Source organism: Phytophthora infestans, genomic scaffold, assembly GCF_000142945.1.
Source record: "Phytophthora infestans T30-4 supercont1.17 genomic scaffold, whole genome shotgun sequence".
NCBI lineage: Eukaryota > Oomycota > Peronosporomycetes > Peronosporales > Peronosporaceae > Phytophthora > Phytophthora infestans.
The window spans coordinates 2,396,096-2,424,004 of NW_003303742.1; the positions used below are offsets into that span (position 1 = coordinate 2,396,096).

The following is a 27,909-nucleotide window of genomic DNA, read 5'->3' on the forward strand; positions in this document are numbered from 1 at the left end:
AGTTGCCATAACTAATTGTTTACGCTGGAGTCCCTGGTGTCTCAGGAGGTTTTCAGCCCCTCTTTTGGTGCCGCTGCAGTTGAGCACATGGTGCAAAAGAAAGCTTTCTGCAACGAGGCGGTGATGCTGGACTGGATTGAACGCGTAAGTAAGTATAATATGAATCTTTTGCAATTTATCTAACCCTCTGTCTACGTTTTGTAGATTTGGAAACCTTCCGTGTATGGATGTCGTTTGCTAATTCTTGACAGCTTAAAAACGCACAAGATGGCTTCAGTTCGACAGGCACTAGAAGAGCATTGCTGCACTCAAGTAGAATTTGTTCCTCCCGGCATCACAGGCGTCTCTTAGCCCATGGATGTTGCCGTCATGAAGCCTTTCAAGGACTACGTCAAGTAAGTAGCTTTCATTGCTGTTATAATAAGGGTTTGCTCTAACGTAATATCTAGGAGTGCCTACTGCCAGCATCATATTGACAACCCATTTCCTACGACACCCAGTCAGAAACGCGAGTTGATCTCTCGGCTTGTCAACGAGGCTTGGGCCGAAATCGACCCCCGTATTGTTGTCAATGGGTTTGAGAAAGCAGGGTTAATCCTGTGCGGTCCTCGCGACGACAACGACCGCTTTCGTGTCGGAGAGATAACACCCGGCGACGCCCCAGTAGTTTGTGAGGACGAAGAGTAATAAAACAGAGTCGGGGTGTCACCCCTACAATATATCTTGGTTCGTACTTTCTATTTAGTTTTAACACTTTGCTGCATTCCATCCGTACGTCGCACTGGGCCAGTAGTTTACGGTATACCCTTTTATATGGGATCAAATGGAAAGAAGGTAGCACTTGATACACCGGCTAGATAAGATCTACATTGAATTGTCGTATCCGGGTTTTCTCTCTCGAACCTGCATAATGGGTCATTTCAGATTAGATCAGAAACGTCACTTTTACTTTAATCAAGGCGTTTGATGTTGCATATCTGATATTAATATCATTTGTACACCCAGGCAAATGTTGCTTGTGTCGGCCAAGAGTAACATCAGTGTAAATTATGACTAGCCGAAGTAATTAAATCGCGCGTGAATGTTGCCTGAACAGACTCTGAGCACATCAGATGCCTTAGACTTCATCCTTCTTGTGATCGCAGTGCGACTCGCACAGTATGATAGCGTATTCGCTGTCAGAACAAAGTGTCTAAATACAGATCTACATGTATACTTAGTATCCAGAACGAATAGCGAGAAGTCAATCGCAAAACAGACGCGAGTCATGTATATCCGCTTGAGGCTTTGCACAAATTCGCCCTATAATTACCCGCCACACAAAAAAAAATTAACCCAATAAGCACATCAATGATTTTCCTGCACCTGCTTCGCAGCCGCAGTATCTGCTACAAAGAATGAAACACGCCCACCGCCTCTATTTTCGATTACGATACTGTATTACAGTCTGTAACCAGGGGCTAATGGTATCCAAATATCATATGATATTTTTGATAGTAATAGTACTATTTTCGATATAAAATACAAATAGTAACTCATTTTTGCAAAAGCTAACATAATATTTTAATATTAACTCGGAGAACTGAAAAATATTAGATACTACATGATATATTATGATATTTTCCCACTCAAGTACGTTTCTTGCCACCTTACCCTCTGTGAACCGAGCGGAGCCAAATAACTTTTTCGATCAGGCTCTAGAAAAGCAGTAGGCTTTAAGACTGACGAGTATTTGCTCTAGTATTTCACTGTGACACAGACAAAGGCGATCGAGATGGAAAACTGCAAACGCTTGCAGCTGTTTAACGTCGATTGAGCGAAATCAAAGACATTTGTTCTTGCTCTCTACCGATCTCCTCGTCCACATCGTGCGTCTAATAAACCTGCTGCCTGTGGCGCTAGATTAATGCGCTCAGCAGTGCCAACACACGACGCCAACCTTGCCGTCACTCTCACAAGTTTGCGTACTTAAGCTGCACACCTTAATTCTGAAACGAACTTAAGAACGGCCCTAAAACGTTGGGCGGTACGCCAAGGTGACGACGGATCAAGCTCGTACTTGGCACGCGTATTTTAAAGCAGAGGCCGTCGTTTCTAATGGCATCCCCTCGCCGCGCTGCGATTCTTTGCTTTTAAGCGGGTACAGCTAATGACTTTCAGTACGCGAAGGGCCGTACATACATTTGCGAAACTACACATTCCGATAGCTTTTTGGAGAGACACGTTATGCTCTACATGCTCGATTAGCTACTCCAGACACTATATCAATCTTGTACAACTGCGAGCTAAGTGTGTTTAACATGAAAAGTTGCTGTGTCACTCAATGTCAACAGTAGGATCAGAGGCACTGACAACTTGCTTGGTTACGGTTGGGCATCTCTGACCGTAGGTGCTCATTACCGTGATTGATACATCCACTCATGATTCATAGCCACTTAGAAATCCTCCGCTCCCCCGCTCAAAAGTATGCATAAATGAAGTAGCACTCAGGATTCGTCCAGACGCGCTCAGGATCAATCTTTAAACCTGCTTATTGAAGAAACAGAACCATAGATGGAAATATAGCAAACACTGTATACTATCCATATTCGTAACGATGTCGGTGAGTAGCATGAGCAACGCTGTATTAGGGAAATTTTATCTAAAATCTGCGACTTCCTGAAAAGATGTGCAGTAGATGTTGTTAAGACATTTCGAGATTTTTTATGACAAAGAGAAGAAGGCGCATACGAACCTGCATATCCACCGCTAAGATCCGTTTTTGGGGGCAGATCACTCATCTCGCTGCTATTCCGCGTGCGCACAGCAAAGTGGATCGTAGATTCAGCTTTTGACTTCAACAGCGTCCGATAGTATCACGTCCAACTAACAAACATCTCTATGGGCCCGCCACGCACTAATAGCGCCGAATAAAACCCAGATTTCCTCACTTTTAGACACCCACTAAGAAAGCTGCTTCTCGACGATAAGGATTATTTCGCATCCATAGCAAAACGTTACTTCTATAAGCAGTAGTTCGCTAGCTTTGCGGTGTAAGGCCAGCGGGCAGGCCCGCCGCAGAAGAAGCTCTCACGTCCTCTCTTTATCTGTATAAAGTAGCACTTTCAGCTTATAAGATTTCGTTGTTTTGACTACGACGTTAGCTTTACCGGGATATGATATACCGGTTTGTACCGGTTTGCGTCATTAGCAATACAGTCGTGCACCTCCAATTCGGCAGTGCCAGGGCATAAGTGCACAACGTAAAGCAAAAAACAAACGCAAATCCAGCACTGATATTTAAATGTTAATTCAGTACAAAATTTACGCCAATGTTCTGCATAATTTTGGCGTTAGGCGCGCGAATCGCTGGCGCGCAACAGCGCTTCCGGTCGTGATAGGTGTCCGGCAAGGCGGCAACTTCCGCGGACCGCTTAAGAATACTCTGGACGGTAGTGCGCTTTACTGCTTGGGGGGTCTTAAAGCGCTCCGTTGCCCAACGAGCAAGTTCGGAGTGAAAGCATGCAGGATCTGACTTGTGCTTCTCGCACAAAGACTGCTTTTGTGCTAGAGTTAGGGACATGTATGAGGAAGGGCGATGTCCCATTGTCTTTGGCGGTAAAAATCAAAGTGTGTGTTTGTATGAAGACGTCCGATCCAAAATTTAAAATCAGATCGATGCGGCGTGTCATCCCTCGGCGAGGAGGGGAAAACCGTTGAGGTTAATTGCTAGGGTGGTGATGAGCAAAGGTAATTGCGCATCCGATTCGCGTAATCATAAAATCTGGCAGGGTATCGACTGATATCGGTGCCGAATTGGAGGTGCACGACTGTATCGTATATATTCAAACCCACACTCTCGTTGATATTCACAGCGAAATAAATGTCCTTCAGACTTCACTGGACTCTGTTCATCGCACGGACGATTAGTCTTACTGACCCAATATTCCCGTCGCTCACTGTTATCCTTTTTTCACCGAAAGTTTCAGCTGTTATCAGGCACTACTGCTATCAAAAGGTAACCTTTAGCCCCGAAAGTTTTAACTGTTATCAGGGAGTAGGAGACAGGCCAGGCCGTGAAAGACGTGATCTGGCAACTGCTCATTTGAAAGTTTTGTCCATCCCAGTAGTGCGTAAAGTGGTCAACTGACGCTCGAGACATTGGCCCGGAGGGAAGTGGACCTGATCCCGTTAGAAACAGATCAGGAATCACACCAGCAAGCATTTTAGCATTTTCGTGCCACTCCACCATTGGCAAACAACTCCGTTTGATCGGCACGACAGGAGAGGAATTGTTTGTGTCCGGCTGGGTTTCCGGGGGCATTGCATCTAACAACGCGTCAACAATCCCGTGTGCAGCAGAAACAGACTCAGTACGGGAAACACCGCCGATTGTTGAACAGCCACATCCTGTTCATTTAAATGATCCCTTTGCGTACCACGACAACATGTATACCGGACACAAAGCGCTCTGACGTTGCTAAGTCGCACACTGCGTTAACATCCACTGCGTCAGTCACATGAACACTATCGTCAATCGCGTTCTCGAGGTCCATAGCTGGAGACGGTGTTGTCCACTGTCGTCGACCTGAATCTGCTCTTCCCGGAAAACATTGTTCATTTCACCAAGCACACAGAACCATTCATAGACAGAATCGACCGTGATTTAATGAAGGGCTCAGGATTTTCGTTTTTGAATCCGCCATTTTTCTTTGGGCCCAGCAAATGTTACACGCGGCATACAATCAGGTTCAAGTCGAGGCAAGACAGCAGCAACCTCAGACGGCCCGTCCGAGGGAAAACCGATAGTATGACCACTAGAATGCTTTGCTGTTAGGGAAATATTCATCCCAAAACATCACACAGGGGCAATACAGTCCAGTGCAATCTGGGTCAGCTCCGGTAGTTCGCCAACACGGCTGTAATCGTAGCACTAAACGGACTCGTCGTTGGATCTTCTTGACGACTCACAAAGAGGGATCGATTCTATATCGCGGACTAACTTCGGTATCTAATAATAGAATTGGTCGCCAGCAAAGTAAACCTGACGGTATTTGCGCACGCTAGCCTCGGAGCAACCAGCAAACAAACTCCTACGACCCGCACCACCCAACGCAAAATTCTGCATTTCCCGCAAAATAGAGAAAAACCTTTGTCGCCGTTCTTATTTGTAGTAACACTTGCCCACACGAGGCACAAGCCCATCTATTAGTCGACGCTGACTCGCCTTCACCCGCGAGATCCGGGCACGCCGACAAATCACCAGGCTTAGGATAGTCATCAAATATATTCATTAGACGCTCGCGCGTAACGTCCCCTTCGCCGCCATGAAGTTGTTCGTCGCCAAACACAAACCCCGCCGGGTCAACACTGCAGCAGTAGTTATATGCAAGCGCAAGTCTCGGATCACTTGTATACCGCTGAGACGAGCCCATAAATGCGATTTCCTCGCCCGAAAAGTTTCCACAACTCAAAGCTCGATCTCCCAGATACTCCATAGCGACGCTAACCACAGCCCCGGTTTCACGGTGCTGGCCACTTTGACGAACCCTGTCACCAGCCCACCTCTCCGCAAGAAGTATTTCTCGAGCTGCTTGCCCGCGCCCAGCTCTCACTCTCGCTCTTCTCGCTCGATCCTTCTCGAGACGTTTTGTGCGCGCTAGAGAGGTCTCCTCGACGCGTTTTCTTGCTCTCTTCTGACGTTCTTCTGCAAGGCGCCTTTTCCGCGCGGCTGGAGTCTCCTCCGCACGCCTCTTCGCGCGTTCCAGACGCTCCTTTTGTAGGCGCTCGTCCCGTTCGATCGGTGTCTCAGCAGCCCGGAGCTGTCGATGAGGGGCTGTCTCCATCGCCCAACCTGCAATCTGCAATGAGAGCGTTAATCACGCAGCGGCCGAAAGCGTCCGGAGCCATCAATCGAGGCTCAGTCGCCCCGCATTCATCTCGCAGGAACAAACCACTCATGCACGTTGTACCGGTTTTCTACAGCGACGGGTCACTCTTTATGTAACCTGAGGTACACTGGATTGTGCGCCGCTACATCCTCCCCCACTTAACTGCGAATCACCTGATTCTTCAATCACAACTGATTTTCCAATCAGAAGGGAGAGAAATAAAACACCCAAAGGTGAATTCTCACACTGAGCAGCCACGAGACTGGCGCGGCTCTCAGTCACATCCACAGTGAGTTGTGCTCCTAAAGCTCACTGGGGTTTGCATCCCTATGCTTACAACTCTGTTGGCCGCAAAGCCTACACTCAGAGCTGTCTTAGCACTACGCTAGCGCGCGTACAGTGCTTTGGCATAGGATGCAATAGCATCCGCACGTGTGGCATTCGCCCACAGTTCGCATCAAAGGGCATGACAGTCCTCGTGAACGCGTCCGGAGCATGGAGTCTCTCGCGAGGGACGACACCGAGAGGGGCAACACCTGCCCCAGCACTAGAGGGGGCTCTGAGCTCACCTCGGACCATGCCTTTGGCTCGAGCAAGGATCCACCCTTGAGGGCGGAGCTTCTGCCACGCTCTCTTCGCGTCTTGGTTGTCATACCAATGGCGCGTAGGTGTCCTTCATCGACACCGTGTACCGTGACGGTACACAACCGCGGTGTAGGTGTCTCCCATCGACACCATGTACCGTCCGGCACTAACCTTTGCTGCGGTACGCCCACCACAAGATTGCGATGTTTGGCGGCAACAGCTTCTGCTGTGCTGTTGCCTGAACGGATTCGTGTCCAGTGCTCACATCATGCACGACGCATGTACTAGCACAGTGTACAGGTCCATAAGCCGTACACCAGGTACGCTGTGTACGGCACGTACCACAGCTACCATGAGTGCTCCGTGCACTTCACGTTTGTCATGCACGACGAGTTCATTACGCGAAACTCCCGGCAGGCTGCTCGACAGCAGCCAGTACCTGTGCACCGTGCATACATTGACCCACAGCGTATACGCCCAGAGTAGTAGCAGGTCGTGGTATGGCGCATATCCTTTACACCCATTTTTTACCAGTGTCTATCATAGACACCATGGACATTTATGGTACTCGACCGTGGTGGGGCATATCGCACCACCATGTCACTGTGGCGTTGGTGTCTGGCATTGAGATCGAGTACCCATGCGGTACCGAACCATGGTGAGGCAAGCAGTCATCACCACGGTGTCATGATCGGCGCGGCACCAGTTACGACTGCGTGCGTTGCCTCAACCACCACCTGGTCAGTTGTATGTGCACTCGTGCACCACACTTGGGTTATGACGCCACGGCCCATTTTACCCGGCGCGTTGCGTACATCAAGTGCCGCAACTGCTTTGTCAGCGGACTTTCCGTTCACCCTTCTCGACAGGTCGTTTATGAACAAGGTACCGGTGCCGTGATTGCACCAGGTCTGCTCTTCGTCTCGTGTGTGGCTACAGCACTTATGATTCGCTCAGCATTTCCGAGGCGCCTAGCACCAGTGGCTTCCGTCGCCACTCTGTCTTGTTTTGCTAGAGCTACCCCAGCTCTAGCCTGGCTGTTCGCCTCCAGCCTGCAGTCGATGTACATCGACGCCTGGTTCCGTAAGGAACTTGGTCTTACCTCAAGACCAGGGAGGAAAAAAATTTCCAAGCCTCTCCTCCACTTACACTTGAGACCATTGCGTCTCTCGTGGCTTGTGATAGCCACTGGCAGCATGACGGCTACCTGCCTCGTGAAAAGTCAAGGATGAAAGGTATTTCCACGCATCTCCCCTACTTAACCTTGAGACTACTGAGTCTCTTGTGACTTGTGATAGCCACTGGCAGGCACGACGGCTATTCGCCTCGTGCACTGCGCTGGTATGAGCGACCGCGTCGGCCGTGCCGACCTAAGGCATCCAGCCTTTGCGTCAGCAGTTTTAAGTCTGCGCGACTTGATGTCGAGCGAGTTGCTCACGTCTGGCGAGGCCAAGATAGCCTCGCGCCTCGAGCCAGTGGCTCTGTGTGCGGAACTATGTTACCCGCCTTGGTTGTGGAACTCTGTTACCCACCTTTGCTGTGTGGAACTATGTTACCCACCTTGGTTGCGGAACTGTGCTACCCGCCTTGATGTGTAGAGCTCTGTTACCCACACCGGAAGCGCATACAGCGACTTCCTTATCAGTTATGGTCTGAGTGGAACTCTGATACCCACGCTCGGAGCACCGAATGTTGGTCTCCTTAAGCGGCTTCGCTGCTTGCGGAACTTGTTACCCGCAGTGTGGACCTATGATACCCACCTGGTGATAGCTCTTCGGCACCACCACTGTCGAAGCGCTTACGGCGCGACGACCTTCGGTGTTGGGATCAGCTGGCGTGGCAGACCCGCACACACACCGGCAGAGTTGGTGTCCACCGACCGAGTCAGAGGAGTCCGGGCCCTGGATTCCGAGTCACTTGAAGCGACGTAGGTCTGAGCAAGGTTTAGACCCGACTTGCGGAGCTTAACGTGACGTGGCACTTCGTCTCCCACGTCGTGATGTCTCGGTGACGACATCAGAGGCACTCAAGATCTCGTGTGCACTGTGTTACCCACACAGGAAGCATGGTCAGTGCCTTCCTCTTCAGTCATAGTCTGGTCGACTGCGTGTGAGACTGTGTTGCCCACACAGGGATCGTACCCAGCATCTTCCGCTTCAGTTAACGTCTGGTCGACCGTGTGGTCCTAAGTTACCTACTTGGTTAGCGCTTAAAGGCATAACCACTGTCAAAGACCGTTCGGCGCGACGACCTTCGGCGTTGGAAGCTGCTGGCGCAACAGGTCCTCACGCTGGGTAAAAGACCCGTGGCATTACCGTAGCGGAGCATGGTCTTGCTGTACGCAGAGCTGTCAGCGCGTCGACAACTCCGTTACGCTTCTGCGTCCTGGTGGTCTGAATCAGACGCCCAAAGGCATGACGGAGGTGGGAACATGACCCACCAGTGCTCCGCCATAGACCTGGACTGACAGGCCCTTCTCAGCTTTGCCACACCAAAGTCCGGGCTGCGCCTAATGTTCGATACAGCCATGTTGTTCATGGCAAGAACTGCGAGCGGCACCGCGGTGCGCGCGTTCATCGAATCCAAACGTTCAGGTCCGTTGAGGGCCATTGGTACTTCCTTCACCGTACCAAAGGCTAGTCCACCAAGGACCAGTCCACGACCGCCACTCCGGCGTAGAGTGCAGTCGGGTGACGCTATGCCAGGCGAATTCCAGCGGCGTATCAGCACCCCAGAACTTATCAAACGCTCAAGGGGTACCTTACCCCCGTACACCGAGTGTACTACCAGCATCCATCACTGCCCTTCATCGGTTTGAAAGAACCACGTCCCCCTGGGCTAAGTCTTGTGGTGCGCACAACCTGCACATCCATTACAAAAAAATGTGCGCTCTTCAGTAGGACATACCGCCTCTACTGGTGGGCGGGGGGTCTTCGTTCACCTGGCCGTGGCCTGCGCCACCGGACCTGGGTCCACGGGCTGTCTTCTTCCCGAAGACTGGTGAGGGACATACACTGGTAGTATCCATGTCCGCCGCATCCGTAGCAGCGACCCAAGCTCTTGGCTGAGCTTAAGCCTATGGGCTCGGGCTGCGTGACAGTAGGAGCAACAGCGTCATTGATGCGATGCTCCGCCTCTCGAAGAACGCCATCCTCATCGTGGCGATGTTCCTCTTCCCGAGGAGTACCAGAGTGCTTGTGGCTGTACTCTTCTTGGAGGGCGATTCGAATCGCCTCCTCCATAGTTGTAGCTTGCACCCGGAATAGCTGGGTGCGAGCAGGACCAACCTTCAGGCCGTCCATGAAACCTGTTGTCTTTTCTTCTTTAGGGAGATGATTCTCTGCCAGAGATGCCACCAACGTGCGAATCGCTTGCATGTATGCCTGCAGCTCACGTTTACCTTGCTTACACGTGAGAAAGCGTGAGCGCTGACGGAACTCGTTGTTCGCCGGTAGGTACGCGGCTCGAAGCTGTTCACACAGCTGAGCCCAGGATGCAAAGCATCCAGGATGTCGTCTCCTTGGTGTATGCCCAGTGTTTGGCACGTCCACCAAGGTTGGACAGGGCACAAGTCACCCGAAGTGGCTCGTCCGAGATGAGACCCGCCTTCATGGCGATCTCCACTTCACAGACCCAGAAGTGAAGGTTCTTTTCTTCCTTCCCCTCAAACGCGGGGACCGCCAGCCTTATCAGCTTAGACCTGGTTGCTTGGGGAGCGGCCATCGAGGCCTCCAAACTCATGCGGACGTGAGCGATGAGACCACGCTCGTAGGTCTCAAACGCAGCCACGTGTTCGTGTTGCTCAGCAGGCGTTGCCGCGGCCAAGCTGCGAAGGACATCTTGTCCAAAGATGCCTCCTGTGCTCCGAACAGACTCGTACTCTGAGTCGTTCAAGCAGGAAGCTCGCTTCGATCCATCGTGGCTCAAACGTAGAGTGCACAGAGGATTCAGGTAGCTCAATCTATCCGCGAAGGTGTTGGATTGACCAACAAGTGCTACCAAGTGTGACGGGGTCACATAGGAAGTGCTTAAGAGTACTTACTACCCGAGGGAACGTTAGTCCACGTGCTCCCGGCCTCAGTGGGAACGGTTTGCTACTTGATAGAGTAGATGTAAAACTGATGTATTTATAAGAAAAATTAGCTTGGATCCTTTACAAACTAGAGGCTACCTTTAGTAGAGCTAAGTGTCTGGTTCCTAGAGCACCTGGTACCAGGTACCAGCTGTCCACAAGAGTGACGGGTCGCTCTTTATGTAATCTGAGGTACACTGGATTGTACCCCGTTACACGAGGTCTGTAGAAACTGATGCAAAATTCACAAAACCAAACTTATACCGTAAGAGCAAGCTTACTTGCGTTGAGTAGGTCTTATTTTTCTTTTTTTTGTTTACAACATTTTCTGTAAAGATGTACATTTCCTGAAACATCTGATTAATGCTGATCGAATGTTCATGTTTGCTCGCTTATTTACTGCTTAAAAAAACATTAAAATGCTGCGGGAGACGATGACGATTTTGCAGCAGTGAGCTCAGAAATAACTGGGACAAATGGATATGTGCCCCTTATAATTTATGGTACTACAACTATATTAGATTCAGGTTCGTTGAGCGAGGAGTATGCAGCAATCTGGTGTGATACCAAAGTCGGCGTCACATTGCTTGTACCCCGAGAAGATGTCGTAGACAACGTGGTTGCTTCAGACGAGAAATTTGGGCGTTGGAATCAGTGCTGGTAAAAATTATCTGATTAAAGACATATGGGACGTATATACTGTTAAAACGTTTTTATTGGTGTATAAACAGTATTTACGAAGAGGCTGCGCGTAAATACGAGAATCGTTTTGACTTGATTTTATTAAGTAGCGTTTTTTCCTCATCTCATCCACGGGGACTTATATTGAGAGCGGGTTAGCTAGAGGTGCCGGCGCGGGGCCAGGCCAATGATATTAAGAGCTGTGATGACGTCTTTCGGTGCTCCATTGACCTGTACTGGTTATCGACGTGACTGTGGCTTGACCGAGTGTCCAGATTACTCTGATGAAAGGAGTGAGCAGCCTTGGCGAGCTGGGCTTTTAGTAGATATACCGAAAAAGGCGCTTTCGAAGCAGATCTGTGGTCAGGGTGAGCATCGAGAAGGTCTTTGAGGCAAACGCTTCGTCAAGATCCATCAACGAGTGACGTATTGCCATGCGTATCAAGCTGGTGTTGCTAGACGATGATTTGTTTTACTTGGATCGACCGGTTTTCGACACAAGGCTACCCAAGAACCACGTACACGATGTGATGGCGGTGAGCTGTATGCCTTACAACGCTGTAGTTTCTGCTAAGCTCTGCGGAAACCAGCATCATCTCGACCGCGCGGCATATGGATTGTAGCTATATACTCGCATGACGAGAAAAACCAAGTCTATATTGGCATAGAGGAGCGTCCAGTACCAATATCATTGTCTCGGTTTTTGCAATACAATCGACTATGGAACTGGTGTATGCCCCGGCCGATGAAAAACCGGTGTGTGACCGGCTGACCTAGGACAATGAGCTTATCGACGCGATAAGTGGTGGACGTCGATATGGCTGCCAAGATGCTGCACTGTGGCAGCATGCGCTACGAGGACTTGTAAGTCTTCATTGACCAAAGCACTGAGTTGATGGTGTTGAAAGGGGTTCGTGGCTCTGTGTGGCATGTGGTCAAGACGTTGCCGAGCATGTGACACACCAGAGACGACGTCTTCTGACAAACCAAGCACAATTTGCACCTGATTGACATTTTCACCGAGATGCCAAAGAAATCGGACGATCATCTTGCAGAAGCCAAAGAACAGAAGCCCGTATATTCAATGATTTTTCTATAATTGCGACATAGAACGACAGCCAAAACGTTTCGACTGAGCTACCGCAAAGCGGGCAATTACCTGTTGACACTGGAGCTCTCGTGGAACATCTGCGGAGCCGTGCTCTTCTGGATATAACTCGCTGCCGTTATGCATGTGGGATGCCGGTGGTACTACGATGATTGTGACGTTGCAGACTTTTTTTTTACATTTGCTTATCAATTTGAGCCTTAGTTTTCAAGCAGCATTCGTCAGTCAGTCTTACTTAAATACTTAAAGTATTCGGTTTATTACACTTTAGCGCTTTTCTAATTAAGCATTGCTCGTTTACTGTACTAACGGTAGATGCTTTCATCGTGAAAACAGCACGACGACGATCACACCTCCCCGTATCAAAGTTAGTGAATGCGTAACCCGGGCGCTAGCAATGATCGCCTACTTGAAAAAAAAAGAGCTCACAGTTCCGATCCTCTTTGGCAAGCACGGTACTTCTTATTAGCTGAAACAACAACAAGAGCGAGTGCATGCTAACTATTTTGATAGCATGTTGTATGAGGTTTATCATCAAAGCCCTGAAAATACCTACAAACCGAAGACTCATGTAATGGAGATGTGGACCCTTCCTGGAAAGCTGTTTCGAGTCGCCACTGGCTTACCAACTGAGAAGCTTGGCTGTGGAAGCGCACAGCCAAGTCTCCAAAGTCAGCACAGATAACACAGCATCTCAAAACGATGGCGGTTTTGAGCTACACAGGTGTCACGCTCGGTAGGTAAAACAACTTTTTCAGGGTTGCCTTCTTGCCTCGCATACCTGCCAGTGTTTTTTCTTGGGAAATTGTGGATCATTGTAAGGTGGATTGGGTCGTCCACGGAGTCGAATAGAGTCATCTTCGCCATCCATCACTACGTCAGGTTGGTCATTATCGACATATTATCCAAACATGCGAGATTCTTGTACGGCGCCGTCGATAGCTTGTCCATCGATCGCAGAGGTGCCATCTATTGATTGACTGTCTGGTATTTTATCAAATAACCATCGCCAATGTGCAAGGATGTCATTGTTGGCTAACATATTGCTGGAGTACTCAACAGAATGTGGCGAATCGAGATTGGCTCGCTCTCCATCGACAGGTGCTACAAAAATCGCAGAGTCTTGCATCTGATATGTGCCAGCACTCGAAAAGTCCAACCTTCGGCTCGGGTTCAACTGACCAGGTAGATCTTCGCTTATTGCTAGAGAATCCGGCATGTTCAATAAGCGATTATGTGAATGAATTGGAATGGATGGGCGGCTTGGCGTATGGGCACCGTAATGAGTTGGAGTAGTCGAAGAGATGTTCATGGAGAGATGGCGACTTGAAGTTTCGTAGGAGCGAATTGAAACTTCACTTACTGGCATATTCAATGCTGTGGGATCATAAGCCAAACTTTCTCTTCGAAAAGGACGCTCGTCAGGCTTGATAATGCGGCTAACGTATTTGTTGCCTTCACTATCTTCTTCTGTACACTCATCATCGATATCATGACATTCATCCGTAGTTGATTCTTTACGGAAACGATCTCGATCCCGAACAGCTTGGCGCATTGCTACAGACTTGTTTGCTTTATCAGGTTTGAGGCAATTTCGCGTTGATGTATGAACTCGCCCGACCTCACTGAAATACCGCTCACAAGTCGCTGTATTTGCAGCGATTGACAGCACAGCAATCGCAAGATCAGGCAGGTTTATACCTGCTCTTAAATCCATGGCATACTTACAGGAGCTTGTGGCATCCCCACCAAAGTCACTGATTTGAAAACGGCTCGTCATCTTCGACATACAGCTCACTGTTACACCACCGGCCCGAAGTCGACCCAGACTGCGAAACGAAAAAAACGCTGGAAATACAGTACCGCAAAGTTGCATGCTGCTGTGACCGATGAAATAGCTGTGTGAGGAAGGGCTCTAGCGGTATTAACGTGGGAAGGGTGTAAGAACAGCGCCAGCATAAGTCGCGGCTGTTCGCAATCTTGCCAGCGTTCTTCTACAAGCTGAACTAGTCCATCCGCGTGCGGGCTTGAGATGAACCCGTCAAAAATATCACGGTAGCACAATACCAGTGTTTTTATCGCGCTGAAGAATGTATGAAGCATTACAAAATGGTCTTATCGTCAATTCAGCGTCCCCCAGTGAGATATAAAAGATATCATTATTGAATACACGAACGGCGCGTGGGAGGTCTTTGTAGTTCTGGTACCTCACCACAAATTGTTTTAACGCGGGCTTGACATGAAGTAAAGACGCAAAACAGCCTTGCATTGAGTTCCATCGGGTTTCGCAAAGTGTGAGCAATGCAAGAGGCTTGTCACCTCGAAGCTCGTACGTGCTGGCAATGACCTCGTTGACACGTGGTAGCCACTTGGATGTCGAGCTGTTTAGTGACTTGACTGCAGCGGACGCTTCGTCTGCAACTGCGTAAAAGCCGGTTCTTCTCAAGACAGCCTTGACAAGATTGTTGATATCGTGTGCGAAGCATTTGCCGAAATGAATGTTTGGCTACCGCAGAGCCAAGATCCGACACGCTCGAGCGCACTGCCCAGCGTTGTTCGTTATGGCAGCACCGATATTCCACCCCTCCTGATTCATCTTTATAATTAGTTTCTCTATTTGCCGAGCTATTGCGACATCGTCATGCTCAGACCCGACCCCGTGCATGCCCTAAATATGTATTCTCCCAAATAGAGAAAGGTGCACACCAAGCAAAGGCGTCTTAGCAATATTTTGCCAAACATAACTGAGGAAATTAGCACGCCCCCCAGTGGACTCCTGAAGTTTGCGTAACGCGGCAGCACTTAGCTCCGAGAATTCCCTAGCGAATAATTTAAAGATACGTCCGCCAAGAACACGTCGAGAGGGTTTTGAACGCTTTTTGCTGGAGTTTCAAGTGTCATTGGTATACCGGACTCGTACATTGAGCATCCCGCGACAAGCGACTCTTTCAGTTTCTGGATCCCCAGTGTATTGGCTCAATCTGGCGCTGTTGCTGGGGGGATACATGCGGAGGTACGCAGTTGAAAGCGACTCATCGGTAGAGAAGGAGGGGGGGGGTGGCGTTCTTGATCGCTATCTTCCTCTTTCCGACGCTGATGTAGCGTGATCATGGGTGGTGGAGGTGGTGGAAGAGGTCGTATTTTTGATGGAGCATCTTCCTCAGCGATATCATGGTAGTGCAAAAGGTGGCTCCTGAAATTCTCGACTCTTCCGACCATCATGTCTGGCGAAGGGGAATCCGGCTCGCGGCTGGTTGGAGTTTGGAGCGTGCGCGCTTTTGATCGAGCTACATGGGCAGTAAGACAGTGCTTGCAGCGAACGAAATAGTGATTCTTATTAGCCTTCACGCCGGGAACTTTAACGAAATGGGTCCGAGATGCACTTAGTGGTCGACCCATGATGCGCTTGCTCTGCAAAAGCAAAAGCACACCTCATACGCTCCGGTTAAGCGCACAACTGAGGTTATTACAGAATACATATTTGTGTACCGCTTTAAGTCTCCGTTGAGACGACTAGCCCTTAGCCTTGGATTTGACGAGAACGACTTAACTCTGGATCACCAATTGCAAACTGAGTTGTGTGGCACAGTCTGCGGCAGACTGGCAGATTGCCACTGGCAAAACCAAATTTTCGAAGCTGTCGACTCGACAGCATTGAAGTAGCAAAAGCTACAGCATGCCTAAGGCATGCTTAAGGCATTGCCTTGTCCCAACAGGCTTTTATTCGATACACTTCGATACAGTCTGTAAGCGCACTGGTACACTGTACCGTGTCTTTTAAACCTTAGCTACGGGTAAACTGTCTTTTGAGGCGTTGTTATTGTGAATCTCGCCCAAATTTGCCGATTTGGGTGGGTTTGGCCAACCGACAGGCAATAAGCTCATTGATCTGATTGGTCAAAACACATGTCTTCCTGTCCTAATTTGATGGTATTGCTTGCAACTAAAGATGGAGGAAGCCGTGACGAAACAGCACGCGCATCAGAATACTGTCTTCATTGCCTCTATGGCTTTTACTGTCTGGGGTACACGAAGCAAGAACTCGCAAAGGTGTACAATAAGTCGGAGAAGACGATCCGGAACTGGATCAAAGTCTACGACGAGACTGGGACATACGAGCGTGATCAGAGTTCCGACAGTAGGAGATTCACTGCGTCTCACCGACAGTGGCTGTGTGATTTCTACGCCGCTCGACCGCTAGCGTATCTTGATGAAGCACAAGCGGCTTTCAAACGTGCTCATCGCATCGAAATGTCGAAGGCATCCGTATGGCGCATCATTCATGAGTGCGGACTAACGAGAAAGGTGCTTGAGAGACGATCTATGCACATTAAGGAGCAGGACATCTTTCGCTTCGTTGAGGAGCTGAGTCATATTGACTGGTGCCACCACAATCTCGTGTTCCTGGACGAAGTGTCTTTTGATAATCGAGGGATGGTTCGGAAACGGGGGTATTCTCTAAAGGGGCATACTATTGCTATCCAAGGCGACTTTCAGCGCAAGCCCAGAGTATCAATTCTCGCATTTATTGGTGTGAGTGGTGTACTTGGCTACTATGATGTTCAAGGCACGTTTGATAGAGTCGAGTTCGTTAAGTGCTGCAAGGACTTCGCATATTCAGCAGATGGAAATGTACGCCAGTATCCGGGCTCTCATTCGGAATGGATTCTAGACGGCGCATCAATTCATAGAGACCCTGAAATCGTTCACTTCTTGAGAAGTATTGAGATTGTTCCCTTATTCCTGCCGGCATATTGCCCATTCTTCAATCCGATTGAGCTCCTATTTGGCTACATCAAGAAGTCATTCCAGAGGTACTACGTGGAATTGAGTAAGCGTGATCTCCTGCCATTTGTCGTCGAAACATTTCAACGCTTCAAAGACATCAGAATGGAGCGAATATTCAAGCACTGCGGATGGAAGGTTCAAGGAGATTTTGATCCTAGTGGTCCGATGTCGAAAGAACAGCGGCGAACGCCTTCATTGAAGACCGTGTGAGATTCGACAGGTGCCGGTCAGCTTCCACCCCGGCGGGACGAAGCAGTCGCGCGATGTAATCCGGTGGAGCTTTCAATATCTCACGATTTCATGTCGATCGATCCATAGATCGAACAATGTTATTCGCCCACATTCGCCACACAATTGGGTCAGCCTGAAATGTTGCACGCCAAATTTCTTTCAGCTCTTCAACAACCTCCTGAAGCAAGCTTTCACTGCTGCGCCAGAGCGGTCGGTCTGTACCGGGCGAATGCATGCTGTGAGAAACTTTTCGAGATCTTGTGCTTTCGCAATAGCTAGCCCATACTGGTAGATCATCAACTTCACAGTTTCGCCACGCGTTGAAGCAATCCAGCGATTCCAGGCCTGGCTATTCTTCGTGCTGTCAACTAGGTGACGACCGTTCTCAAACTGCATGACCTTGGACCATGATTGCTCCAATGGCTCCTCGACAGACCAGGTACCATCACGCTTTACTGCTTGCCCCTTAACTCGGCAACTGAACTTGGTCCAGATCTTACGTATAATATCGTTAAATGTGGCACCATTCACAGCAAACACATCGAGGGCCTCACCCGATGTGTCACGTTGGCCAATCGTATTCTTGACGATTGGTTGGATGACTAGCTGAAGTCGATGCTGTGCTGCTGTTCGATGAGCCGAAGGTGATGCAGCGTTGGTAGCAGGCGATGCTTCATCTTGCAGACGTTGCGGCGGGGTTCGATCGCGTTGTGGATACGGCGATACCCGAGGCGAAGCACAATTACTGGTACGAGATCGTCCTAGATGCAGTAAACGTACCGAAGTAATTAGTGCGTTAAGATCAAACATATCAAAGGCTGAGCCAACTCACGTGAAGCTGTAGACAATGCGGGAGACGATACCGCTACTCCTTCTGTCAGCTCCGACCTAGTTGAATGCGATACATGCGCTCGTGGGGTCCCTTCCAGCCGTGATTCTGTTGGGGCTGCTCCATCGACCATGCTTGTGCGCTATCAGCGGAAACACTTCGTATTGGATTATTTTTATTCTGTTTGGGTAGTCTGTCGATTCGGCGGCGGTTCATTCAAAGAACCGCCAAGGGAAATTTTGAGTAGAACCCACAATACACGTTTTTTCTAAAATACGTACAAAACTCTCACTCGACACACGGACTGTTTGAGAAGGGTGCGGATTAACACTGGATTGCCTGAAACTACTATAGCAACGTGTTCACGACTCCACAGCATTTTCAACTCTTAGCCGGCCAATGCAAAATACAGAATCGCCAGATGCGTGAGCTAACAAGGCGCTAAATGCTCAAAACTGGGGCTAGTAAATTGCTGTGCAAAAGCAAATTGCTTGTCCTCTAACAACTCGAACAATTCTCATGGATGAGCGAGCAACTATAGCTTCATGTCTAGTTATATCTCCACTATCATCTAAAAAGTCTCTCGATTTTTGGGTAATTCAGGATTCCATCAGAGTTTAGTTTTTCCCCTCAAGAAGCAGCCAACATTTTTTCAGTCCCCACATTCTTTGAAGTTCCTTCACCTATTGACATGACCAACATGATGTCACTAACGCACATTGCGGCCACGTCCAGACAATGGTTGAACACCAACATGAGAAAGAAATGCATCGCATGGTAACGCACATTGAGAATTTGTAACTGGGGAAATCCTAGCTCTAAGATTGGTCAGTGAAGTTGAAGTGGGCTTAGTCAAGCTACGGCGTAACCCAGACTTGGCATCGAAACGCTATCCTTGAAGTGCAAGCGTTATGAAGAGAGCTATTCGCACCAGCTCTAAGCTCCGATGGACCATCGGCAATGGTGTAGCTACCGCCCGTTTCTCGGTGCGCCGACTTATGCATTAAAATCAGCACAAATCAGCCTACGCATTCCGAAAGCTGCAACCGTCCTGCGTTACTCGGTATCCAATACAGTAATGCATCAAGTCTCTGCCGCGGTGAATACGAAGCATTTAATTAACTGTGCTGAACTGCTTCCGGCTCTGCTCAGGTCTGCTATTCAGCGCCGGCAGAGGCGATGGCTGCCGAGACGTTGTACAGGTGATGGCCACGAGCACCGAGGCGCGACTGCTGCAACTGCGACTGGGAAGTAAATTGGTGGCTACCGCTTCGTCGCTACGGTACTATCGGTATCTATCTTCTACACAGGTGGCAACGGAGGCAGAGGCATCCGAGTTCAGCGCGACCAAAGCTCACGACAACAAGATGATGGCAGATGAGCCGTGGTGCTTAGAAATAGACTTCATTTCATTATGGAAGGCAATCTCCAAAATGTTGGGACTCTTGAAGCAGATCTTGATGCAATGTGCGATAACGAAGCCGTCTTCGCACAGCCAAGTGCTTTAGGCAGCACATTCATGTAACTCCTCTTGTCCAAAGGAACTGTAGACGAACTGTAAACTTCAAAGACCTCCAAAGTTCATTTAAAAGCGAACATGATATCGAATCTGCCGTGTCTTTGCCGGCACAACAGACTCAACTCAGACCAGGCTCTTGCGCTCGCTTTCGCGCGCTTTGCGGCAATCCAGTGGCTCGGCTTGGATGCTTCCAAGATGGGTACGATACCTCCCGCACCAAAATTTACGGAGAAACCATGAGAATCACGGGCAAACACACACAGCCAAAGTGTTGCATTCCGGGGCTGCCGATCTGTGGCTCTGCTGAATAAGAACGTGTATCGACCTCTCTACCGCCCCCAAAGCTACTTGATCGCCTATGCAAGTACCGGTAGCCTCGAGCTGAGCTGAAGCAAAAAGATACTTCCAGCTGCCGCTGCGATATGTTGTGGTCTGAACATGGTCTCCGCAAGGTATACTGAAACACAGTCAACTCCACCTTCTCCTTCGATTTTCAACGAGTAGACGTGACTTTTGCACTCTGGCTCACAACCGAATTCACCACCTTGAGCTTAAGCGTGCATGGTGGACGTGGCGCGTCCTCCGGTCAGCAATGGCCTCGTCTCCGCCTTCACGCTCGAAATGGGCGACGAGGGCTCGGACCCGCTTCTCCACTCGCTCAACGACGTGACTGCGGCGCGGCTGCGACGCTATCATCAGCAATGCAACAAGCGGCTGGACGCCACGTTGCAGCTCTTCCGCGAGCGTCAGGAGCGCGAACGCCGCTCTCGCTTCCGAATCAGTCGCTCGCCATTGAATCTACCAGCTCACGAGCTGCCCAGAACACGTTCTCCCGGTCGTCTGACAGCCGTGGAGGCTCGGCAATGGAAACTTCTTCGTGAGAGTAGCGATATCAGGGTCTATCGCTTGAAAACGCGGCAGCAGCGGACGTGTACCGTGCAGGCTATTGGCACTGTACACGGCTCCTTGGGAGACGTGATGAATGGACTGTACGCGGACTCCACGAGGACCGCTAGAGTCCTGCAGATGCTGCTGAGTCCTCGCTCATTGGACGCCAGAGTGCTGCAGGTGGATAAGAGCAGTACCGAGACGAAGCCATTCCAATTCTCGGGAATTGTGTGGATGGCCTTGAAGCTACCAGGTCTTGGCTTCTGTCGACACCGAGACTTTGTATGCTTCAAGAAGATGGACGTGTTTAAAGACGAACTGGGAGAAGACATGGGCTACATGGTACTGCATTCTATTGACCCTTTAGCCGACGAGATCGCAGTGTCTAGCTTCGATACGAACGCGCCGACGGGGGCGACGTGGCCGCCAGTGGGTCAAGGGCATCAGAACCGTAGCCGTAGTGCCAGTTCTGTTAACTTCGGGTCCGGGTCCTTTGTTCGCGGGTTTATTTCCCTCGCAATTGTGTTCAAGCGGGTAGGTGACGATCGTGTAGCCATGTTCGCCCACGGTCAGTTCAATGCTAGTGGGCGCTTGTCACCGCTACTCGGAGACAACTGCATCGCTGAATGGCTCACGTCAATGGCCAACACAGTACAGAGCGGCCAGGCCAAGAACTTGTCCCTGTTACTAGCTGGTCAGAAGCAGCAGCCCGTCGAGTATTCGCACTCGAGACAACGCTGCGGCGTCTGTGCTCGCTCGCTCTTCTTCTGGGACGCTCCACGGAGCTGCAGATGCTGCTGGAAGGTGTGCTGTCGGACTTGTCGTGTGACAAAGCCCATCTTCTGCGCGCACTATCACCCTAATGGAGGGAATCCCACCACAGGCTTAACTTCGGGACCTTGTACCGAGACCTTCTGTCTTGCCTGTGTGTGTGCTGTGATCCCGTCGGGCGCGACGATCAACGCTCGACTGATTAAGCGACTAGCCAAGAAGCGCAAACGTGCGCCGACGTTCTTCCGTCCGACGATCACGGCGTCTTCTATCACTGATGGGTCCAATCAGCAGCAGCCTCCGCCTCGGGTTTCTGAGCATACCGAGCGACTATTGGCGGCTGCAGAAATGTCGTCTATTTCGGTACTGTCTTCCCGAGAATCCGAAAAATACCAACAACACCGTCTGAGTCTCAACGCTCGACCTAAAAAACGGGCCAATGTGCAGCCCGAAATTACCGGCCACGAAGCCGACGAAGAAGAAGACGTGGAGACGCCTAGCACCATGCTGGAAGTGCTAGAGCACTACCAGGTGCGTCGTCGAGGCCCTGCCTCGATCGTCTCTGGCGTCTCTTCTTCGAACGCAGGAACGTCCCTGCGCTCCTTTACGTCTGCGGACTTGGCGTCTACTTCGACTACGCCTTTCAACTCGCTCCAACTCGGACGATATCCTTCTAACCACAGTCTTATAGCACACACGCACAGCTTCCGCATTGGAACAACACGTGCGAGTCAAGTGCAGACCCAAATGGAACGTCGTGGCTCCCACACCTTCCAGAACCAAAGCAGCTTCTGGCTACCACGTCAGTCTGCGCTGATAAAGAAACCCAAAGACGCGTCCCCGCCGCTGGACGAGGAATACTACCAGCGCTTGCTGCGGAACTACCTGCTCCACACTAACAGCAGTCACAGTCTAGCGAGCGCGTTCTCCATGAGCAGCTACGGTGGCAAGTCGGCAGCGACGATCACGGTACCGCAGCCGCCAGTCTCGCAGGAGTCGAATGTGCTCTCGCAGCCTCCGAGTGACGCCAGAGCTGCGTCCAATTGCTCATCTCCTCGAGGAGCGGATGGAGTCATCTACCATCGGTTCAAGTGAAGCGATGTGAATATTGTACCAAATTGTTCAAATTACCCAAATTGAAGCATGTACTGTACAGCATCAATAACTACCCATTTTTTTGCTTTTCACAAACAAAAGCTCTTTATTCAGTGTCAGAATTGGCTTCGAGTTGCGTGAAATGGATGTTTGGTAGTCTTCTACGCTGGGGAATGGAGCCACTACTGCTGAATTTACCTTTTGATCCTCCAAGTTCCTCGAGACCGGGGATTCCCAAGGTAGAATTGACCCGTAATTCCTCAAACTCACTCGCTGTCATGATGTTTTTAGTGGACCGCGCACGCTGTAGTCTAGAGGTCGACAGTCCTTTACGTAGAGAAGACAGCGTGATCGGGATGACCTTGGCATTGGCGTCGTGAGACTCAGCGAACCGATGGAGTTCCGCCTGTGTAGCTGTAATTTTCCCTCTTTGAATGTGAGCAGACAAGTCGATACTGGCATCGTTTTCAGCGATACTCTTCACTCGAGCGTCGTCTCCTTGACAGCTTTTGGTCCTTAGCCATGTGCCTAGCGTATGGGAAATGTCAACGAAGGAAGGACGTTGCTCGGGATCAGCATCCCAGCACTGACGCATCAATTGCTCGAGTCCAAGAGGTGCTGGTCGTGTGAAGTCTGCCGGTCGGAGGCCCTCATTTGCCACTTGAAGTGGCACTTGAAAGGCATTAAGGTTGTCATAAGGATCTTTGCGCTCCACGAGCTCCCAAAGCACGATACCAAACGAATAAACATCTGCTTTTTCATCGTAAGGTTCGTGTCGAATCACCTCTGGAGCAGCCCAGAACGGCGTGCCGACCCAAGTGTATGAGCCGTATTGAAGACTTTTGAACCGTGCGAGACCAAAGTCGGATACTTTGACGACTAGATTTTCGGAGAGTAGGCAGTTCTTGGACTTTAAATCTCGTTGTAATACGTCGCAAGCATGAGTATGAGCCATTCCGGAGGCAATGTCAAAGGCACTAGTGACAATAAGTTGGTGCGGGAAGAAGTTAGCTGCATCTCGTAAGTAATCGTATAAGGAACCGTTGGGCATGTATTCCATAACGAGAACATAGCAGCTTTGCGTCAGACTTGCACCGAGTAATTTGACAATATTTGGGTGTTTCAGTGCATGCATAACCCAAATTTCGCGTCTGAAATTCTTGACCGCCTCTTCTAAATTGTCTACGACACCTTCTCGAGGCATGAGCAATTTGACGCCAACTTTTGTATCACGCCAGATCGCTGCATACACCTCGCTCAACGGCCCAGAGGCTAATCGTTTTACCAGGTTCACTTCACGTAGTTTGACTTCATATACTGAAGCTTGATCACCACCGACTTCGAATTGTACATGGGAACTAACGCCGACACTTACGCGTCTTTTATCTCGTAACTGCATGCTGGCTCTTCGTTCATTTACAGCTCGGTCTTCTGGTGACAATTCGGCCATTCCATTCTTTGTGGCGTACGATGGTTCATTGAAAAGAGCTTGGGAATGCGCACGAGAAGGCATTCGCTTTTTGAAAATTTGGAACCACTTTTTGGAAGAGTTGGTCCGTAAGCGCTCTGACGACATGGCTGAATCTGCGGAGTCTGTGCGACTCCCACTTATCCTCACGCCAAGAATGTGGCGTGGGTTCCGTGCTACGGAGATTGATACGGCTCGTACTTTGGAGCTGGTAGGCGACTTGGGAGGGTCCATCGCACTTTTTGATCGCTGTCTGGTTATGACCATGGGTTTGCTTGAATCACGTTTCTTCACCGTCACTGAACCAGCACAAACAGCAGCTCGCTTTTCCTCTTCAGGGAGGGCAGAAGACAATACATTGTTATGGCCGTCGGAAAGCATAAGTGGAGGAATTTGTGGTTGTGATAGCTCTTCCGTAAGTGGTGAAGATTGTGCAGCAAGGTCCATGTGTTGCATCCGCTGTGTCTGCAAGATGAAGGCTTCTCCCTGCTGTTGAGAGTTCTTGTGACCGTGAATGTGTGCAGCAGTAGCGTCTTTCTTAATCACCGCAAGTGGCAAAGGTGACGTTCGTCCAGCGATTCGGATTCCACATTTACGTAAGCGACGACGTATGCGCCGTGCCATTCCTCGAGTCGTTCTAGTTAGCACGCGATGGATTCGTCTACGTCCACAGATCCAGCAACAGCGCGAAGCTACGAGCAGACCACACACCACTAACAAAGTACAGAAGCTTAAGAAAAGTTCCAGCCAGGCATCCACCAACACACACGAATTCCTGCCAGCACAGTAGGCGTGAGAGAACACCTCAAGTGTGCCCATGAAGAGTGTCCGTCAATTACTGCAACGTCTGGAGGAATCTTAACACACGAGTATCGCAAGTTCTTTTCAACACGAGAACAACTTCGACAGCCTTCAACTTTAGGCCTTGTCAAAAAGTGTTCGCAAGCTAAAAATGGCCTCTCGGAACAGCAAGTTGAAGGTCAGATCGGTACAAGGTACCAGCATCTTGACAAAAGAAGCTGTCAGATACTAAAATTAGAAAGAGGCAAAACTATATATTCAAAAGGCTTAGAAATAAACTCTTTAAAAAAAGAGTGCATTTCTAAATTTGCAGCAAGGCTTTTTTCTGGGTTGGAGCTTAGCTTCAGTCTTGGAAGAAAATGTTTAATCTTATACGTATTGCCGACGAGAAATCCTTAGGGCCAGCATCACATTTTGGCTTAAATACATGCTGAGCTGATACGACAGCATAGTTTTGATGCAATTAATTCTCTGTCCAATAAAATTTGCCTCACCAGGGAGCTCTTAGCACTATACGCGGTGTCTGAGCCACCAATTAGGCTGCTGTCTGCTGTATTTGGTACGCCTTAAACCTACCGTTAGCTCCGACGGCGTCTGTTAGCCGACGGCGACAGTTGAAGTGCATTCGTTATCAAAGGTCTATCACTTAATTCTCTCTCAAAATATTAAAGTAAATACGTTTACAAAGTAAACTAATTTACAACTAATCCGCGTCGCTCAAAGACCTCATTTTTCAGCCAATCATTGTCAGCCGTACTTAACCTTCAGCCATACCGGTTTTGAAAAGAATCGGGTGGTTGCCAGCCAACTCGGAACATTGAGCAGCTCGGCCCATTTGCCAGTTTGGATTTGGAAACCGCCTGACGGTATGTTGCTCTCTACTTCGCGTCCATGACCAAGACCTGCGGATCCCGATCCTCGATGCTCCACTCGCTCCAGACGCCAGCGCTTTCGGGTCAAGCGACGCGCTGCCAATCCCTAACGCCTCTGGGTGGGTCTCACATGTCCAGCAGCCGTCGCTTGCAAGAAATCATCCGCGTCCTGCGTGTATCAAGGATCGGATTAGGCGTCGGCGCGGAGGTCTTGTATGGCCTCTCGCTGATGCTTGATCCGTAGGTATATGTATGATGCATGGTTACTTGCCCAAAGCCGCGTCGGTCATCGGAGAGCACGAGCGGCGAGAGAAGCTTGAGGAAGAATTTCAGCCAATGAGAAGACGGAAGTGGACAAGAATAATTCTTCTCGGACTGGTCTTCTTCTCTCACGCTTAGTGGCCGAAAAACACCGACGTGGTAAGGGCATTTGTAGACTGTTGTGAGGCTAACGCGCTGTGTTTGACCTCAACAGAAAATGCAGATTTTCGTCAAGACCCTTACGGGCAAAACCATCACGCTCGACGTGGAGCCGTCGGACAGCATTGACAATGTCAAGCAGAAAATCCAGGACAAGGAAGGCATCCCGCCTGACCAGCAGCGTCTGATCTTCGCCGGCAAGCAGCTCGAGGATGGCCGCACTCTGTCGGACTACAACATCCAGAAGGAGTCGACCCTGCACCTGGTGTTGCGTCTGCGTGGTGGTGGCAAGAAGCGTAAGAAAAAACAGTACACCAAGCCTAAGAAGATCAAACACAAGCACCGCAAGGTCAAACTTGCTGTGCTGAAGTACTACAAGGTGGACGACAATGGCAAGATCCAGCGCCTTAAGAAGGAGTGCCCTGCGCCTCAGTGCGGTGCCGGTGTGTTCATGGCCACCCACTTTGACCGTCACTACTGCGGCAAGTGCCACGTGACGTACCAGTTCCAGGGCGAGGACAGCGCTTAAGCGTATGGTCATTTTGCTAGAGGCGTTATGCTGTTAAGCGAAATGTCAATGCAATGCCATGGTTTCCATCCATCTACTGAGTTTTGTTAATTACTTTGTGGTTAACCGTGCTCTCCATGACTTGCCGAATGTTGCTTCGCAATGGGTGAATAACTTCCCACTCCTTGGAGCTCATGAACGCCACTGTGTCGGTTTGTTGCTGGGAGTATACAATTGCTTTTGCAGGGGACTCTTGCATAACTCCAGCGCCGTTGCCTTGCAGCACTTCGTTGGCCACTTCTTCGCTTGTGTAGCTGTCTCCATTTTCGATCACATCGTCACCAAATAATGGTGGCAAAGCATACGGATCGGAACAGAGTGATTGTCGTTCGCAAGAATCGGCAACTGTTCGCGTTTTTGCTTTTGGAGTTGCAAGGCCACTGAGTGAACTTGCGCGTGCAATTGTTTGATCGTTGTAGGCGTCGGGAGTTGCAGTGGTGTGTTCGAAGAGAATTGGCCCACACATCCGACAAACACTAACTGCATCATAGCAAAATGGTGGACGATACCGAGCTGCGACTTCGCGCTGAGGAGGTTGATAGCCCCAGAGTGCATGTAAATCCATGATGCACTTGAAAGACACTCGATGTGGCAAGTTGACAGGCAAAAACGGGAATGCACATAATGCACATTCTACACGATGGATGAAGCCATAGCGTTCGCGAACGAGTTCTTTATCGTATGGGTCATGTCGTGCCAGCACTGTTTCTAATGATGCAGTACTTCGACGTAGTGAGTTGCATTTTGCTTGCTCAACACGGAGATTTCGGAGCTCTCGAGCCAAAATGCGACCACAGGATAAGTCTCGCTTGATCTGCTCGTCGAACGCCATCACCATTGAGCTTTCAGTCCGTGCAGGATGTGGGCTTGGATGGGGTCTAGCTTTGTTGTTGCTTTCGTTGTCATAAGTCCGTTTCTTCTTGGGTTTACGCTTTTTGCTGGATGACAGCTGCTTGGTTTCAACAGGTTTTAGTTCCGAAGATGAAGACGGTCTTAGGTCATTCTGAACGCTGTCCACTTCAAGCTCTGAAAGTGCACTGGATAACTCTCCTTTAGTCGTTGATACCGAAGCATTAGTTTGTGGACGAGCGGGTGTTGAAGGGGCCCCGTATTTGTGTCTTTGACTTGGTCGAACAACAGGCGAGAGCATTTGACTGTAGGCTTGTTTCAGTGAAAAAGACGTCTGTTTAAGCTTCGAGATACTCTTAGGTTGCGGTGATGCTAGGCACACTGGTGGGGCTTTGACATCCAATACGAGTGATCTAGCTGTTCTTGCTGCTTGGGGTGACACGCAGAAGGCTAAAAGCTTCTCTAACGTACTGCTGCAACTTGAACTTCCTCGA

At 49.7% G+C, this 27,909-nt stretch overlaps 5 protein-coding genes across 5 annotated transcripts; 2 read left to right on the plus strand and 3 right to left on the minus strand.

The window, feature by feature from the left end:
* Window positions 1-17,494: 17,494 nt before the first annotated feature.
* PITG_10190 (uncharacterized protein) lies at window positions 17,495-18,290 on the minus strand (the record flags this gene model as incomplete). Its single annotated transcript, XM_002902667.1, has 2 exons — window positions 17,495-18,096; window positions 18,224-18,290. The coding sequence occupies 2 exons, from the start codon at window positions 18,288-18,290 to the stop codon at window positions 17,495-17,497; spliced, it is 669 nt and encodes a 222-aa protein (XP_002902713.1).
* Window positions 18,291-20,244: 1,954 nt separating this feature from the next.
* Window positions 20,245-22,538, plus strand: PITG_10191 (uncharacterized protein; the record flags this gene model as incomplete). Its single annotated transcript, XM_002902668.1, has 1 exon — window positions 20,245-22,538. One exon carries the CDS (start codon window positions 20,245-20,247, stop codon window positions 22,435-22,437), a length of 2,193 nt encoding a protein of 730 aa, XP_002902714.1.
* Window positions 22,539-22,543: 5 nt separating this feature from the next.
* On the minus strand, window positions 22,544-24,724 carry PITG_10192 (protein kinase; the record flags this gene model as incomplete). The annotated part of the gene is made up of 1 exon (XM_002902669.1): window positions 22,544-24,724. The coding sequence occupies one exon, from the start codon at window positions 24,722-24,724 to the stop codon at window positions 22,544-22,546; it is 2,181 nt and encodes a 726-aa protein (XP_002902715.1).
* Window positions 24,725-26,056: 1,332 nt separating this feature from the next.
* PITG_10193 (ubiquitin, putative) lies at window positions 26,057-26,527 on the plus strand (the record flags this gene model as incomplete). The annotated part of the gene is made up of 1 exon (XM_002902670.1): window positions 26,057-26,527. The coding sequence occupies one exon, from the start codon at window positions 26,057-26,059 to the stop codon at window positions 26,525-26,527; it is 471 nt and encodes a 156-aa protein (XP_002902716.1).
* Window positions 26,528-26,572: 45 nt separating this feature from the next.
* PITG_10194 (uncharacterized protein) lies at window positions 26,573-27,404 on the minus strand (the record flags this gene model as incomplete). The annotated part of the gene is made up of 2 exons (XM_002902671.1): window positions 26,573-26,603; window positions 26,689-27,404. 2 exons carry the CDS (start codon window positions 27,402-27,404, stop codon window positions 26,573-26,575), a joined length of 747 nt encoding a protein of 248 aa, XP_002902717.1.
* Between the last annotated feature and the right edge of the window lie 505 nt (window positions 27,405-27,909).